We start from the raw sequence: 17,903 nt of genomic DNA, 5'->3' as shown, positions 1-17,903 counted from the left end.
CAAGTAGGCAGAGAGGCAGGCAGAGAGAGAGAGAGAGGGAAGCAGGCTCACCACTGAGCGGAGAGCCCGATGTGGGACTTGATCCCAGGACCCCGAGATCATGACCTGAGCCGAAGGCAGAGACTTAACCCACTGAGCCACCCAGGCGCCCTGCTTAGATTGTTTTTAAATTAATTTTTGCTTTTGCCATGTAACAGCTTTTTGGAGTTTTTACATAATCATATTGGTTATTAATTAAACTTACACTCCGAGGTAATAGAATAACCCAAGTATTTTATTTTTGCAGTTGTAAATAGGATTTTTCTTCCATTTTACTTTTTTTTTTTTTTTTTTTTTTGAATGTATGAACACTGCTGAATTTTGCATATTGATTTTATAATCCACTTCTTTACTAAACTATGTTATAGTTAAGTTTTTCCAGATGTGAATTTGTATCCTTTGTAAATTGAGAGTGTTTTGCCTCTCACTTTGCAATTCATTTTCTTCCTATTATTGTCTTTGAGGTATATGAGGTTTTTGCTTTTTCTGGCCAACTTTATATCCAGGGCCCCTTTCCTATGCTCTTTTTGGCTTTTTTTTTTTTTTCCCCCTTTCAGTCAGAGAGCTGGTGTTTAGGCATTTGATTGCTAAACTGGAGGAAAGTGACCACCAACCTCTAAATCCCTTTTTTCCTCTGAATTATTTATATTTCATTTAGAGATTCAGATGTATGCTTTTATTTTTTATTTTTTTTAAGATTTTATATATTTGACAGACAGAGATCACAAGTAGGCAGAGAGGCAGGCAGAGAGAGAGGAGGAAGCAGGCTCCCCACTGAGCAGAGAGCCCGATGCGGGGCTCGATCCCAGGACTCTGGGATCATGACCTGAGCTGAAGAGAGAGGTTTTAACCCGTTCAGCCACCAGGTGCCCCTGTTTTTATTTTTAAAAGCCAACTTAGTTGATAAATAATTATATACATGCAGAAAATTCAGGGTTTACAGTTCAATAAATTTTAGAAACATATAAACCGTGTTACTGCTGCCACAGTTAAGATGTAGACTATTTCCATCCCCCTTGTGCCTCTCTGCATCAGTACTCCAAGCCCCCTCACCTCCTGTCCTTGGCACCCACTGATCTGATTTCTCTCCCAGTAGTTTTGCCTTTTCCAAAATGTCATATAAATGGAATCATATAGTATATGCCTTTTGAGCTGGCTTCTTCTGTTTACTCTCATGCCTTTGAGATTCATCTATGTTGTTGCCTGTGTCAGTAATTGGTTCCTTTTTATTGCTGGCTACAGTACTGTTCCACTGAACGGATATACCATACTTTGTTTATCTACTCACCGATTGACATTGGGTTGTTTCCAAACTCCAGTGATTGCGAATAAAGCTGCGATAAACATTTGCGTAGTTTTTTTGCAGACATGTTTTCACTTATTTTGGGTAAACACTTGTAATGGGATTTCTGGGTTGCATAGTAAGTGTATATTTAACTTTGAAAGAAACCGCGCAGTCATTTTACAAAGTAGCTGTACCATTTTGCATGCACATCCGCAGGGCGGGAGAGTTCCAGTTGCTCTGTCTGCATCCTTGCCGGCATTTGTCTTTATTAGTTTATTTTATTTTAGTCATTTTCATTGTTGTGTAGTAATGTCTCAGTGTGGTTTTAATTTCATGCCTTTGTTTTTTAAAACCCTAATAAAATTAGAAGCTGAATTTATTAGTTAAGAATAAGGTCACTTTTGCCTAGTGAATATTAACCAGAAACTTTGAAGCTATCTTCTTGCCTTGCCTGCTTTTCCTTACCCCCCAAGCACAGTGGGCACTTAATACTTCTCAGTTCCACTTAATACTTCAATAACCAAGAAAGGCCACTTGTCTTCCATTTATCTGGAAGAAATGGAATATTTTGATAGACACTTCTCAATGTTTCAAAGCAAACCTTTCAAAGTTAAAAATTTGGTGTTGTCTTCCGTGTGTAAGACGTTTGCAAGTGTTTCCGTCTCAGCCTGCCATATTGAGGTACAGTGATGGTAATACACTTCTGTTGATTTACACAGGAAAACCATGAAGAACCGCTACATGGAACTGTACGACCTCAATAAAGACTTGCTAAATGGATACAAAATTCGCTGTAACAACCACACAGAGCTCCTGGGGAACCTCAAAGCAGTAAATCAGGCCATTCAAAGGGCAGGTCGTCTGCGGGGTAAGTCCCTTTTTGTAGCACTGTAAGTAGTTTGTAATTTGGAGGTGAGAACCCTTAGGGCTAGTGGTACCTTCTAGAATTCATACTGAGGCCGACAGCAGCGTACCTTTCACACCCAGCTTGGCTTCACTTTGGCTTTCGCCAGTCTGCAGACTTCAGAGGGAGAGAAAACTTTCAGCCCCTTTTCTTAGATCTTGCTGCACCTTCCAAGAAAGACCTAGTGAATATACTGGAAGGGAAAGCCTTAAATATACTTATTTTTTAAAAGGGAAACTGGAAATTAATGAGCTAAGTGTCCAACTTAAATTATAGAAAAAGAACAATAAAATAAATCAGAGGAAGCAGTTATACCTGAAATCTGCTGTTTGGGTCAATTCTTTGACCTTCTTTTAGAAAAATAATCTTTGCTTGGGAGCCTGGCTGGCTCAATCTGAAGGTCATGCAACTCTTGATCTCGGGGTCACAAGTTTGAGCCCCATGTTGAGTGAAGAGATTACTTAAAATCTTTAGAAAAAAAGAAAAATATCTTTGCTAGGTGGATATATGCTTTGATCCTCTTCTATAAAACTGACTTTGTTTCTAGGTTTGAGATGGTTCCTAGGTTTGGTTTGTGACAAATTCCCTTGCAGAGTTCTTTTTTTAGGGAGTGGTAAGATAAATTTGCCCACCATAGATATCTCTTTTCCACCCTAGTTTTCAGCTGTTTTAAAACTGGCCTCTGATTTGTAATCTCACTTTTAATCATTTTTTGTATAGTACTGACTGGATGTTTCATCCCACACAGTTGGAAAACCAAAGAACCAGGTGATCACTGCTTGTCGGGATGCGATTCGAAGCAACAACATCAACACGCTGTTCAGAATCATGCGGGTGGGAACAGCTTCTTCTTAGGAAAGAAAAGGTAGTGAAGTTCCTAAAAAGGGTTTTTCCTTAAAAATCAAGGCTAGTTGCTTGGATCACATCCTGGTGAACCCAGGTGCTGAGCATGGCAACAGTCTTGGTGAGTGGTATAAATGCAGACTTCATCTGAAAAGCACATCCCTTTCTCTTTTTAGAATCAGTTACTGTTACTGAATAATCACAGGTTTGTATAGAGGAGGGGAATACTTTTAAAATGTTAGGGCTTCAAAGTCCCAATTTTTGGGGTATGTTATGTAAAATTGATGTAGATACATATTCTTCCTTGGAATTGTAATTGAATTTGTAATAAAAATATTTTCATTAAAACTTAGGAGTTGCAAAAAAAAATTTAGGAGTTGCACTCTATGTTAATTGTAAAGACACCACCGTCCTAGAATTGCAGAAACCATTTGTATGATGTAGAGGAAAACACAAGCATGGGTATTGGAGTTGTGTGCCTTTTTATCACGGACGGGTGGGTGTAAACAACTCATCTTCATTTAAGCGAGAATTGGTTGAAGGTGGTCTGTTGGAGGTAATTTTAGCTACTGAAACTAATAGATCTCAAAGTTCCTAATTACCCATTTATTTCTCATTTACATCAGGATGTCTCTGTAGTTATTCAGGGACCCAGCTTCCTGTGATCATGCAGCCGTGTCATCCTCTAGGGCAGCCTTTTTCAGAGGTCTCTATAGAAAGAAATTTCAGAAGATGGATTTGGGTGACTATTTTCACGCTCATTGTATATGATGACGACCTGATGGCACCAGGAACCCGATGTGAGAAGGCCTTGCTGCGATTTAAGTCCAAGCCAGTAGAACAGGGAAAGCTTTTCTCAAAGCTGTGGTCTGGAAATAGCACATTATCATTTCTCCTTGTGTTCTGTCAGCTAACATGGCCACCCCTCACCACAGGGAGGCCAGGAAGTATCACCAGCTGTGTGCCGTCGAGGAAGAGAAAGCTGCTATCTGTGCCAACAGCGAGCCGCTCCTTCCCTAAGAGTGAAAATTTTGCCTTCAGGTAGATTCTAGGACAGTTTAATGACTAAAACATTCACTTCACTAATGCCTAAAACATTCCCTAATGCCTAAAACAAGTGCCAGTTTTCACTTCTTTTTTTTAAACATTTTTTTTTTTTTTTAAGATTTTTATTTATTTGACAGACAGATCACAAGTAGGCAGAGAGGCAGGCAGAGAGAGAGAGAAGGAGGAGGCAGGCTCCCTGCAGAGCAGAGAGCCCGATGTGAGGCTCGATCCCAGGATCCTGGGATCATGACCTGAGCCGAAGGCAGCGGCTTTAACCACTGAGCCACCCAGGCGCCCCCCAGTTTTCACTTCTTAACAGCATTCCTAAGTAGTGAGGATGACAGGCCGTCCCCCTGTGGTAAATTAATCTTACAAGTTTCTTCCTTTTAGGCATTTAGGATGACCTCTTCTGTTTTTGAAATGTGAGCTTTGTGGAATCCTAATTTTTGAGACTATGCTCTAGAATACCTATGTTTAGCATTGTCAACCTGTAAGCTCAAAAGACACCCACATATACTGTATTATTTTCCATAATCCCTGAAGTAGTAAAGCATCTTCTCTACGTGCCTTGAAGGTGAGGAAACTGAGGCACAGGGAGTAATTATTTGCCAGAGTCAGAGCTACTAGCAAAACTCGAGTCCTGCTCTTGAGTCTTTTTGTCTTTTTAAAATTAATTACTTAATTTAAAAGATTTATTTATTTGATGGAGAGAGAGCATGAGAGCACAAGCAGGGGGAGTGGGAGAGGGAGAAGCAGCGCCCCCCCTCCCCCCAGCACTGAGCAGGGAGCCCAACTTGGGACTGGATTCTAGGACCCTGGGATCATGATCTGAGCCTAAGGCAGCCGCTTAACTGGCTGAGCCATCCAGGTACCCAAGGGACTTTTTCTGTTTTAACCATAGTCTAACCTATATGTGTTGAGATTAAAATCGCTAATTGGTGCTAATTTTAAATTATATGGCACTTTTGAGTTTTATGGACCCTAATAGAATAATCTCATCAAAGGTCATTCTATTGTTCTTAAGCCAAAATCTTCCTTCTTAGACCTAAAAATACATTGTCTTGAAGAGAATGGCCTGCGACAGAATGTATCTTTAAATAGTCCTCATTTATAGGATACAAATAGGTGATTTTCACATTAATTTGATCCTCTTGATATTTGTCACTGAGCTCAGAGAGGCACAGTGTTTTCTATAGGGTCTCACAGCTTGGTGAGTCACCGTGTGTGGGTTTGAAACCAATTAGCCGTGGCCCTTTCTGCTGTTTGGTTGGAAAGACTGGATGAGACGAAAATGTTCATAAAACCTTCTACCACCTCTTTTCCTCTTAGTTTAGCTGAAGGAGGAGAAAACTCTGGTTATCCGTTGCTTCTGTTTGGTTGCCCTATTTTTCTATCCTGATAGAATCTGAGGCCTTCTCAGAAGTCACAGCTTCAGCTCTATTCTGTTGCTGCGTTTTGTTGAGGCTTTAAGTGAACACAGCCCTCCTTGGAAAGCTGATCTTGAGGATCCTGGTATCTGGTAGAGAGCTTTGGAGTCATTTTTCAAGCATCCCTTTAAAAAAGCCTCCCCGTCCCCTGCCAGATTCAGGTAGTCAGTGTCTTGGAAAGAGTATGGTTTCTGTTATTTCCCCCATGTCTGCCTAGCCACACACATCTAGGCCTGGCTCAAATGATCTCTCCTCCGGGGATCTTCCCCTCCCGTGGCTATTCCTTAATTGTTATTACGTTCTGTGTTTAGATCAATGTTCATCCTCTACTGAGAACAGAGGCTGTATCTCAATCGGCTTTCTCCTCCCAGCGGTGCGGAGCCGGTGCTCTGGGCACAGAAAAGCACCTGCTGCTCCCCATGGAATAGCCTGTCCTCAGCCAGCCCATCAGGAGCTTCAGAAATCAAAGAACTAGGGACTGTACAACAATTATGCAACCCTAGAAGTGCTTTACAAGAACGACTCCCAACATTATTTATGTTTCAGTTTATAATTAGCAGTTACAAATCTGCCAGAGCGAGGCCTGTGATCACAGAACCAAATGATCTCCGCTTTCACTTTGAAACTGAAGTACAGTAAGACACCCGTTTGCAGTTTGGTGTTTTGCATTTTGCCTCTTTCCCATCTGGCCCCTGCCCACACTAGATGCTGTAGCTCCTGACTCATCTTTTTATTTGTATGGTACAGAAATCTGCTTTTCCTAAAATGATGCCACATGGACGACTCCCAAGTAGTTTTCAGAACTGTCTGTGTGGACTGATTTTGTATCAATCAGAGAAGGAAATCGTGGTTTTTTTTGCAGGAATGTTCAGTTCATTAGGGCTGGAGAGCTGGTGTCCCGAGGACCCTTCTAACGGGGCTTGCATTTGCTCACTCAGTGTCAGCGGCATAGAAGGAAGCACTCCACTGGTGCCCAAGAGAGGCGACAGCTAAAGCTGCCCGCTGACGAAATACTGGTCTAGGAGAGGTAGCCCAAGCAGGGTCTTTTTTTTCCTTCGGTATCCTGCGGAAAGAAACCACCACATTCAGTGGAGTTTCGGAGCCAGTCGATGAGCAGTAGAAAAGCCAGGATCAAAACCAGGTTCAAAGCTAGCCTCTTTCCTAGGCTTCATGTTCCAGATCTTTAAAATGGGGGACAGAAGTTAGATTATTTAATAGAGTTCTTCCTTAAACATTTTAGTTTTCCTCCTCTTAATAGAAATGCTAATATACTCTCAAAATAACTTTATGAAAATGTTCTTAATTTCCATCATTATGAACATTTATAAAAGGGATTTGTTCTGGGGGGGGGTCAACCTCATGCAGCTGTAGGAAGTGGCGAAGCAGCCGCTGGAAGGCACATTCTCTGTCTCAGTTCATTACGGAGCACCACAGTGGCTGTCACGGGAGGCTGGGATTCCAGATGACCTTGCCTTTGTGTTTTTCCATGTTTTAATTCTTCACAATGAACCTGTGTTATTTATATAGTCTGAAAAAATACAAAGCTGTTCTCTTTGGGGGGGAAAATCTTCCTTTACTAAAAGAAATTATAAGAATTGGAGGTTCACTGTTAAGAATTAAGAGGGAAGATGCCACATATCACACAGGTGAACATCATAGCTCTTATCTGAAACAAGTATGTAAAAGACACCCAGGTTTTAATTCCTCTTTTGCCACTAAACAGTTGGTGACAGTGGCTTAAGCCCTCAAAGTCCAGCTGAAGAATGAAGTACTAGGGAAAAACTGCTTCTCAGTCACTGAGTGTCTTCAGTGCAGGAAAGTGACCTGCGAGCTACCCGGTCCTCTAAGAGGTGCTGCTGTAGATGATGTAATGGACAGAAACATCAGAGTCTGGCTCTCAGGGACTGGCTCTCCCTTCAGGCACCGCCATCCTTTTCCATAGTGTATAGAAGGTTCTGCCATGTTGACAGATCATAAACACACAGATTAAGAGAAACTAATAAGTACATTTTAATGCTTGTGTGGTATGCTAAGATTTAGACTAAGTGCTCCAGAACAGGAAAAGTGGACTTGCCTTGTACTTATCACCTAGAGCCGTGAGTCTATTTTCCCAGCTTGGCACATGTGATAGTTTCACCTGCCTGGCACTTTCTCCTCGGTCTTCTGCTTCCAGTTACGCCACTGATGGGTTCACTAGAACCTCACCCTTCTCTCTCCCGTTCATGAAAACATAGCAGAAAGCAAGTGAATGAAAGTCATATTGTAGGAATGACCCTTTTTCAGTCTGTAGCAACTGAAAAGAAAAGGCAAGCTTTGAAATGTTAAGTGACTGATTACAAAGTAGTTGTAATCCGTGCGTGTTATTACATCATGGTGAAAATGCTGTGGTCTCCAAATACTATGCATGTACACTGGGCCGGTACTGTGTGGGCGCGGGGAGACACCATTACAACTAGTTCTAGGTGCTTCTTTTTCATCTCACCCAGAAAAAAGTAGTGTTTTGTAACAATACTGAATATTAGTGCATGTGAAAAATTTCTAGATAGATATCCATATAATGGGTATAAATGCTAACACATTTTTTACTGATTGGGGTGTGAAATTAAACAGATTTTGAAATCATCAACCTAAAAGAAAGTGAAACACATTCTTTCACTTAAGGTCAACTTTAGAATAGAGTCAGTACTCAGTGTTATGAGATTAACAAAGATAAAAGCCCAATGCTTTTTCTCTTGATTAATAAAAGCTATGGTAATAGCTAGTAATACATGTAAAAAGAAGAGAGGAAATGAGAAGACAAGAATGGAATGAGAATAGCATCTTTCAGCTAAAGATGCAGTGACCCTGATGCCTATTTGGCACACCCACGTGTACAGGTGGTACTTCTCATGTCATCCCGACAGTCCAGGGGAAAAGAGTGTAACAAAGTGCACATCCTCTTGGCATTTTGGTGGGGCCTTTAGCATTTGTTCTTTTAAAGAAAAAAAGGCAGCAAATTTTATAACTGACCCTAGAGTTTTTAGGAAAAGGAAAGACACACTTGAGGCCAGAATCACTTAGTTCTACAGGAGCCCCGACTCCAGGAACCACTACACAGGGCCCAAGTAGCCCTCTCCTTTACCAACCAGAGGTCTCCTGGGGAGGTGCGGGGCGTTTGCTTTGAGCCAGGCCCGCGTTTCCCAAGGCAGGCACACCAGCCTCTAAGTCTACACTGTCCTAGGAGAGTCAGTGAAACAAAGCCATAGGCAGTGGGAGGAAGTATGAGCCTAGCAAGAAGAGGCTAGAAGTTTCTGTAATGTTCTAAACCAGTGTAATTAGGAAGGGCAGAATCAGCCTTGAGTATTAAAAAAAAAGTCAAAAAAAAAAATCATTGGAAACATGGATGAACCTTGAAGACTTTACGCTTGGTGAAATAAGCCGGTCACAAGAGGACGAATACTGTATTGTTCCACTTCTACAGACAGACGGAAAGTGGAATGGGGGCTGTCAGGGGCCGGGGGAGCGAGGTGAGGGGGGTGCTACTCTTCATGGGGACAGAGCTTCAGTCTGAGAAGATGGAAAGGTTCTGGAGATGGATGGTGGTGACGCGCGCACAACCATGTGAACGTACTGAATGTCACTGAAGTGTACATTTAAAAATGGTTAAAATGGTACACTTTGTGTCGTGTATATTTTACCACACACAAAAAGTTGTAAAAAATCACTAAAGAAGGTCATGTGGAAAAGGAAAAAATGAATGTAAAAAAAAAAAAAAAAAGACAAAGCCTTTTTTTTAATCAAGAGAGAGGTACCTGGCTCCAAGCTCAAGGTCTAGATTGAGGACAGTGATGATGAATCCTACCACCCACAGATTTTAAGGACACCGTCACACAGGTCACCTTGTGGCTCCTGCGTGTCTCCCAGTCCCGAAGAAGGGTCTCTTTCCTCTAGCTCTGCCCAGCCCTGTCATTCATAATAGACAAATGAAAAGTCCCAGAAACCGGTTCTATCGGGGAAGTCTTTCTTTTGTTCGAGGCTTCGGTGGTTAATATGCTTGACAAATTTCAGAGTCTCTCTGTCTCTGTAGACCAGTGCCAAAGAGTTGTTTTCTGGATTCACTGTTAGCAGCTGAAATAAGCAAATACAATGACATCAGAACACAGAACTTCCCAACTCTTTTCCTCAATGATTCACCACTGAACAGATGGTTTTCACATCATGTACTTAGACTGGCGATAGGGGATCTGTTAAAAGGTCCTTTACTAGGCGGAGCTATTCCTCTGGCTGTCAAGGCATTTTCCAACGAGCCCCATTCCAAATCATACCCAGAAAGATTTTTACCCAGTGCATTTATTTCTTACTATATTGAAAGATTACATGGGGAGGCACTATGTAACTCTTAGCGTACATGAAATTTCTCAGTAGGATAGGAGAAATGCTTCCTGATTATCTTTGGCATCTTTATTCCTTGCTCAGTACTTTCTATTAGAAATTAGAACCACTGCCACGCAGACCATCATGGGTTTACCGGCTAAAGACATTGGCTAAAGGTCATAAAAATTGGGTCTCTGTAGAATGAAAGATTCCTCAAGAACTAAAAAGGGCAGTCTGCTGTCAGAAGCAACTTACCTCTTCATCTTCACCTTTGGCAATGTAGGAGGTAAATCCACCATATTCTGGCTCCCAGCCTTACAAAGGAAAACAAACGGCATTCAGAAAGCTGACTCCAAGAATGCATCCTCTGCTTCCATCGCTGATCCCATGCTGCTTACAGCTCAGGGATCTGAGAGCTCAGTAGTAACCAACTCTAAGACTTATGAGCTTGAATTTCCATTCAATCCGCACTAAGAACTGAAAACTAAGAATTGAATATAAAATGCACCTGGAAGGACAATTACATAGAAGAGGTAGATAAGGGGGTTACTTGGAGGGAAATTATGGTTTGGTCCACATGCCCCCATGCCTTAGTCACAGATATAAATCCTTTGGGTTGGGAGACTGAAGTTCATGACCCCCAAGATCCCCTCCAACAGGGAGCTTCTGTCATCTGTGATCCTGGCCAAGGCACCTCACTTCTGAATTGGTTGGCTGGAGGGGGTCACCAAGGGACTGCCCCTCTCAAGGGAACAGTTCACTGCTATCCTTCCCACCTCTTACCTTCACAGCCACAGTAGAGAAGTAAGTCCAGGGCAAATTCCGTCTTGCTGTTGTCATGGATCAAAGTGTAGTGACCGGTCTTCCAATGCCTCAGTTCCCCCTGGCATGTAGGAACACTTGAGTCTAAGAAGAAACAACAGAAGGCCAGAAAAAACTTAAAATAACTTTGATACAGGGGCACCTGGGTGGCTCAGTCAGTTCAGTGTCTGACTCTTGATCTCAGCTCAGGTGTCGATCTCAGGGTCATGAGTTCAAGCCCTGTGTTGGGTTCCATGCTGGGTGTGGAGCCTGCTTAAGAAAATAAGCAACTTTGATACAACTGCTAGTTTGGGAGGGAAAAATAAGTAGGAATGACCCAGTACTGAAGGGAAACCATTCCCATAAGCCCTCTGACCTACTGCTCCACCAAACCAGCCTTCCTGACAGTGACTGTCGGAAATGAATTGTGTACCGTTGGCGGGGAGGGCCGGCAGGGGGACTTGACATTCTATTTCTTTCTTTACAAGAAATTTTAGATGGAATATACATTTAGCTGCCAATATAAAAATTATAACATGAATAAATTTATAATTTTAAATAGATTCCCCCTCACCACCCGCTGGCATCTCCTATTATTCATGTTTTATCTTGGTGTGATTCACTTGTTACAACTGGCAAACCAATACTGATACATTATTATTGACTAAAGTCCATAGTTGACATTAGGGTCCACTCCTTGTGCTGTACATTCTATGGGTCTTGATCACTGCGTAATGTTGACTCCGTCATCACCGTATCATACAGAATTGGTTTTAATGCCCTAAAAAAACCCCTGTGCTCCACCTAATTCATCCCTCCCTCCCTTCTAATCTCTTCCAACCACTGATTTTACTCTCTCCTTAGTTCTGCCTTTTCCAGAATGTCATAGAGTTGGAATCATACAGGAAGTAGCCTTTTCAGACCAGCTGCTTTCACTCAGCAATATGTACCTAAGGTTCCTCCATGTCTTTCCATGGAGATCAAGCTTGATCGTTTCTTTTTAACTGCATCCTGTTGTGGTTAGAGAAGCTACTTTGTATGATCTATCTTTAATTTTTTATTTATTTTTTATTTTCCTAAAGTTTTTTTTTTATTTTTTAAATTTTATTTATTTGTCAGAGAGAGAGCGAGAGAGAGCGAGTGCACCAGCAGGCAGAGTGCCAGGCGGAGGCAGAGAGAGAAAAAAGCTCCCTGCTGAGCAAGGAGCCGGATTCGGGACTTGATCCCAGAACCCTGGGATCATGACCTGAGATGAAGGCAGCCACTCGACTGAGCCACCCAGATGTCCCTAAAGATTTTATTTTTATTTATTTATTTATTTATTTATAACGATATTAACTTCATTTTTTTTAAATTTAAAGATTTTATTTATTTATTTGACCGACAGAGATCACAGGTAGGCAGACAGGCAGGCAGAGAGAGAGAGAAAGGGAAGCATGCTCCCTGCTGAGCAGAGAGCCCGACTCGGGGCTCGATCCCAAGACCCTGGGATCATGACCCGAGCCGAAGGCAGAGGCTTTAACCCACTGAACCACCCAGGTGCCCCAAGATTTTATTTTTAAGTAATTGCTACACCCAACGTGGGGCTTGAACTTAAAACCAGAGATCAAGAGTCACATACGCTACTGAAACCTATCTTCTAAAATCTACTGAAACTAAATTTGTGGCCTAACTTATGGTCTTTCCTGGAAAATGTCCCATGTTCACTTGAGAATGTATATGCCACTGCTGGGGGGTATATTGCTCTGTATTATGCTTGTTACGTGTAGCTGGTTTATTGGGTTAAGTCCTCTTAGGAGCTGACTTCTCCCAGCTGCGACTGGAGAACTATCCCATTTCTCCCTCCAATTCTGTCAGTTTTTGCTTCATATATTTTCAGTCTGTCATCAATTACATAAAGATTTGTAAATTGTTGTATCTTCCTGCTGTACTGAACTTTTAAAAATATAGTACGTCCTTCTTTGTCTCTTCTTTCCTGAGTTAAGGTCTATTTTGTTTGGATGCCTGGCTGGCTCAGGTGGGACAGCATGCAACTCTTTTTTTTTTTTTTTTTAAGATTTTATTTATTTATTTGACAGAGAGAGAGAGATCACAAGTAGGCAGAGAGGCAGGCAGAAAGAGAGGGGGAAGCAGGCTCCCTGCTGAGCAGAGAGCCCGATGTGGGGCTCGATCCCAGGACCCTGAGATCATGACCTGAGCCAAAGGCAGAGGCTTTAACCCACTGAGCCACCCAGGCGCCCCAGCAAGCAACTTTTGATCTTAGGGCCATGAAGAGTTCAAGCCCCATGTCAGATGTGGAGCTTTACTTTAAAAAAATAATAATAAAGAAATAAATACAAAGTCTATTTTGTTTGATATTAGTAGAGCCACTCCTGCTCTCTTCTGGTTACTGTTTGCATGGAACATCTTTCTTCATCCTTTTGTTTTCAATCTATTTGCATCTCTGGATCTCAAGGGAGTCTCTTGTAGACAGCAGATAGTTGAATCCTGTGTTCCTGTCTATTCTGCCAATCTCTGTCTTTTGACTGTCATTTACGTTTAATGTAATTACTAGGAAAGAGGGGCTTGATTCTTTCATTTTGCTAATTGTTTTCTAAATGCCGTAGCTTTTTTCATCTCTCATTTCCTGCCTTACAGTCTTTTGTGTTTAACTGATTTTTGGTATTGAAATGTTTAAATGCCTTTCTCAGTTTCCTCTATGTATACCTACAGCTATGTTCTTTGTTGGCACCATGTGGGTTACATTTAACATCCTAAAGTTGAGTTTATGCCAGCTTAACTTTAATAAAATAGGAAAAGTCTGCTCCTTTATGGCTTTGTCCCCACCCTTTTCTTTAAGATGATGAACTTTACAAACAGCTACTTTTTACATTTACCTCTGTATTCCCAGCTGCTTTGGCCCAGGGCCTTGCATACAGTGGAGGCCCAGTAATAGAATAAAGCATCCTTAGGCTGCCTGAACAGATTTTTTCCAAGTTCCAGGTTCCCATGAAAATGAAACCAAAAAGGAATAGATGTTAATAGATACTTTTTCTTTCGTTCTTTCTTTTCTTTTTTTTTTTTTTTTTAAAGGTTTTATTTATTTGACAGAGAGTGAGAGAGCACAAGCAGGGGGAGAGGGAAAAGCAGGCTGCCCACTGAGCAGGGAGCCTGATGCAGGGATTGATCCCAAGACCCTGGGATCATGACTTGAGCCAAAGGCAGGAGCTTAGCCAAATGAGCCACCCAGGAGCCCCAAGAGATACTTTTTAAAAAAGCCTGTGAGGCCCCACTGATCTTCACCTGATTCCTTTTAGGCCCCAGGTATAGATGTCAGTATCAATTATCAAGGAAAGCTAACTTTATCTTAAAGAAAGGCTATCCTGTGTAGTGACTAGCACAGAAAAAGCCACCTGGCTCTGGTTGTTCTAAATCCGTGGTGACCAAAGCGACAGGTCAGTCAGTCTGGGAGGCCACAGAATTTGTGTTACATGGTTCTTGTGTCACACTGTTGGCTTTGTGTCTGTGGGCATCCACCTCTCTTGTCTTTGCTCTTCTAACTGCAACAGGGCAGGGGTCTTCTCCAGAAGTCGGAGTGGAAACAGGGAGAGTACAACTGAGGAGAGGAGAGGAATCAGGCAGCAGATTTTCTCGTCTGATTTAGTAGGTGCCAAACTGTATATGCTCAGTTGGTAGCCGCTTACCTACAGGTGCCAAAATTCCCACAGAAGCCTTACCTTTTAAATTTCCTATTTTCGGGGTGCCTGGGTGGCTCAGTGGGTAAGCCGCTGCCTTCGGCTCAGGTCATGATCTCAGGGTCCTGGGATCGAGCCCCGCATCGGGCTCTCTGCTCAGCAGGGAGCCTGCTTCCTCCTCTCTCTCTGCCTACCTCTCTGCCTGCTTGTGATCTCTCTCTGTCAAATAAATAAATAAAATCTTTAAAAAAAAAAAAATTCCTATTTTCTCTGTTTGATCTTGTCTGTAAAGACTTCCTCTACTTTTTTTTTTTAAGCCTTTTTTTTTTTTTTTTTTTTTTTTTACTAATCTCCACACCCAATGTTGGGCTCAAATTCATGACTCTGAGATCAAGGGTTGCACATTCTTCCGTCTGAGCCAGCCAGGCGCCCTTAGACTTTCTCTACTTTTAATAATTTCCTTCTACCTATCTGCCCAAATTCAAGCAAGTTTTTATAAGCAAGTTTAGGCTATTATTGGTCCTTGGCAGAATAAGCTGTGTTCACCTTCCTCTCTTTGATGTTCTTATGTCTTAGAGTAGTTTGGGGCAAAGCCAGTCCTATTTCTGTCTACTGTTCGTATACTGTTAGCCTAATAAAATGTCTGAGCTGCTTCTCCTACCTAGAATGTTCTTCCCACAGATCCTTTTTGGTATTCAGGTCTGAGCTTGGATGGCAGCTCCCGAGACTGGTTTCTCCGGTTGCCCGCTCACCTAAGAGGCCACTTGGTCATTCCTCAGCACACATCCTTATTCAGATTTTCTGCAAACCCCTTTCATTATCTTACGTTTTCTCGTGGTTGGCGTACACGTTTAATCTCCATCCTCTCCCACTAGAACATAAACTCTGGGAGAGCGGAGACCTTGTTTGTTCCGTCCTCCAGCTCCCAAAACAGGCCCAGCAGATCACAGATGCTTGAGTAATAGTTGCTGGATGAATCGATGATGGAAGAGTGAATGCTTCATGGTAAATGAGGACGACTCAGATCAATGGCTTACCTTGCTTTGCTTCATTTTCCTCCGAGTCTGGGTCTGGCTGTTCCTTGCTCTGCCGGCTGTTGCTGCGGAAGGCCGTCCGATGGTTCTCTGGCTCAGGGGAGCTATGGCTTGTCCCTTCTTCAGTGTTTTCAGTGGCAGAGGCTCCTTCTCCCTCTTTTTGGTTCTCCACCTCATCTTCGTCTGAAGGGGCCAGGAAGTGAAGTTTCAGGCCTGTGAAGTTGGAGAGCAGCAAGAACAGAGCCTCGGAGCGGAATAATTCCATGCAGTCCTTCAGAATGTTGGGAAGCTTGCTCTCCTCGGCTTTCTCATAAAACCTGGAAAGCAGTGAGGCCAAGCTGGTCAACAAAGCCACACCTGTACAATTACTCATGGAATAAAAGCTGCTCATTAGTTTTGAACCCTGCTCCCTAAGTCCTGGCACGGCCTTCTAAAGCACAGGTTGTTACAACAGTGAGGTTCTACCAGGGCCTGCTACTGGATGTCCCTGGGAATGAAACATCACCAGGGCCAATGTCCTATTGCTGGCAAATGTCCCATTATTGGAAGTGAACCTTGCAGACAAACAGGCAGGTGCTGAATACAAAGGCAAATGTCTCAGTTCTACCTTTTGTTAGGGGGACCTCGGCTGCTCCATTTCACGTCTCCTTTCTCCAAAGCCTCGCAGACCTCTGCAAATTTCTCAGGCTGGAAAATGAGCAAAGAAAGAAGCAGTTAGTGAGTCTCTCTATGATCCCACACTGGCCTTGCGGGTGGGGCCGCTCCGTAGAATCATGTTGGCTAATTCCTAAAAGGTCCAAAGGGTGTTCACTCCTTTCGCCCATGGTCCCCCAGGCCTGCTACAGTGCAGCGAGAACAAAGCCACTGGATAAATCCTAAGTATGCTTTAGCCAAGGGACCCGAGTGTCGATCTGGGCTATTTCCTTTAGTGGTTATGTATCTCATGTCAAATCACTAAACCTCTCAGACTCCTGCATTTATAAAATGAAGGTCATAATACAGTCTCTTCAATTCATAAGATGTGAGGAAAAAGAATGAAACTGCTTAACAGTCAATGTCATCACACTAGAATTCTCTGTAGGCCTCATCTTTATGTAATCAGCTTTCTAAATAGAGAAAGCCACGTGTAGAGCAAAAAGCTGATTAATCTATTGAAATCTGCTCCACAAGAGGCATTCTATGTGCTTGCTTAATGTGGATTCCCAAGGAGTGATCTTAAAACAGCAGTCTTTGGGAGCCTGGGTGGCTCAGTGGGTTAAGCCTCTGCCTTCGGCTCGGGTCATGATCTCAGGGTTCTGGGATCAAGCCCCGCATCGGGCTCTCTACTTGGCGGGGAGCCTGCTTCTACCTCTCTCTCTCTGCCTGCCTCTCTGCCTACTTGTGATCTCTGTCTGTCAAATAAATAAATAAAATCTTAAAAAAAACAAAAACAAAACCAAAAACAGCAGTCCTATAACAGGAAAGAGGATCCCAAAGCCTGGTTTAGGTAAGCTGAATAAAATAGGTTCAAATAACTTTATTTACTATAATAAATACTTGTCAAGCTCCTTAATATGCTAATGTCAGGGGCGCCTGGGTGGCCCAGTGGGTTAAAGCCTCTGCCTTCAGCTCAGGTCATGATCCCAGGGTCCTGGGATCAAGCCCCACATCGGGCTCTCTGCTCAGCAGGGAGCCCGCTTCCTCCTCTCTCTCTGCCTGCCTCTCTGCCTACTTGTGATTTCTGTCTGTCAAATAAATAAACAAATCTTTAAAAAAAAAATGCTAATGTCAGCTTTAAAATTCTGAGAGGGAGGGACACCTGGATGGGTCAGTTGTTAAGCATTGCCTTCTGCTAGGTCATGATCCCAGGGTCCTGGGATTGAGCCCCGCATTGGGCTCCCTGTTTGGGGAGCCTGCTTCTCCCTCTCCCTGCTGCTCCCCCTGCTGTGCTTGCTCTCTCTGTCAAAAAAAAAAAAAAAAAAAAATTCCAAAAGGGGGGGGGAGGGGGGGGAGAGGGAGAGAGAGAGAGAGGTAGGTAGTATGTGGGGGTGTCTCAACCTCTTTTCTCATGGAGGAACAGCTCTTGGAGCTGTGCTTCCATGGGATCCAGAGTCAACTGTGAGGCACCACAGCAGTGTCTATGATCTCTTTTGGCCCTCACAACAACTCTTCAAGATGAACAAGGCATGTCTTACCCCAGTTTAACTGATGAAGAGCTATAAGCTCTGGGGGATTCAGTGATTTTCTCAGGTTAGTAAAACCACAGAGCCAGGACATGAACATGAAGTCTTCTGACTCCTGATGTAGTTCCCTCTCCACTGAAATGTACTGTGTATCACTGTCAAACATTCATTAATAAGTGTTCTCAGTTAATAATCTATCTTTCACTAAAAGCAATAGTAAACTGACAGGAAACCATATTCACCAAATGAATAGGAAGAAAGCTACATACAACTCCCTCTCAGTGTCAAAGCATGCATGCATGCGTGTGTGTGTGTGTGTGTGTGTGCGTGTGCA

General features: G+C 42.8%; 2 protein-coding genes across 3 annotated transcripts in view; one reads left to right on the top strand and one right to left on the bottom strand.

Annotated features, from left to right (window-relative positions):
• LOC111157425 (Bardet-Biedl syndrome 2) overlaps positions 1–3,440 on the top strand; it is a 36,866-nt gene extending 33,426 nt beyond the window's left edge. Inside the window, exons 16-17 of the mRNA XM_022518810.1 lie at positions 2,044–2,192; positions 2,977–3,440. Coding sequence (XP_022374518.1) covers positions 2,044–2,192; positions 2,977–3,083 — 256 coding nt within the window. The 3' untranslated portion in view covers positions 3,084–3,440. The remainder of the gene's footprint in view (positions 1–2,043; positions 2,193–2,976) is intronic.
• Positions 3,441–9,289: 5,849 nt separating this feature from the next.
• The window catches only part of LOC111157350 (2-oxoglutarate and iron dependent oxygenase domain containing 1), a 23,729-nt gene continuing 15,115 nt past the window's right edge, over positions 9,290–17,903 (bottom strand). The window contains exons 9-13 of one of the 2 annotated variants that reach the window (XM_022518684.1): positions 16,015–16,094; positions 15,411–15,724; positions 10,682–10,804; positions 10,154–10,212; positions 9,290–9,652 (exon numbers count right to left, since the gene is read on the bottom strand). In XM_022518684.1, coding sequence (XP_022374392.1) covers positions 9,491–9,652; positions 10,154–10,212; positions 10,682–10,804; positions 15,411–15,724; positions 16,015–16,094 — 738 coding nt within the window. In that variant the 3' untranslated portion in view covers positions 9,290–9,490. The remainder of the gene's footprint in view (positions 9,653–10,153; positions 10,213–10,681; positions 10,805–15,410; positions 15,725–16,014; positions 16,095–17,903) is intronic. The other variant, XM_022518685.1, reaches the window with a different exon arrangement.

Source organism: Enhydra lutris, unplaced genomic scaffold, assembly GCF_002288905.1.
Source record: "Enhydra lutris kenyoni isolate GAN:26980312 unplaced genomic scaffold, ASM228890v2 scaffoldscaffold54, whole genome shotgun sequence".
NCBI classification, from domain to species: domain Eukaryota; kingdom Metazoa; phylum Chordata; class Mammalia; order Carnivora; family Mustelidae; genus Enhydra; species Enhydra lutris.
Note: the sequence above shows the minus strand (reverse complement) of the source record. Positions and strands in the feature narration are given on the sequence as shown.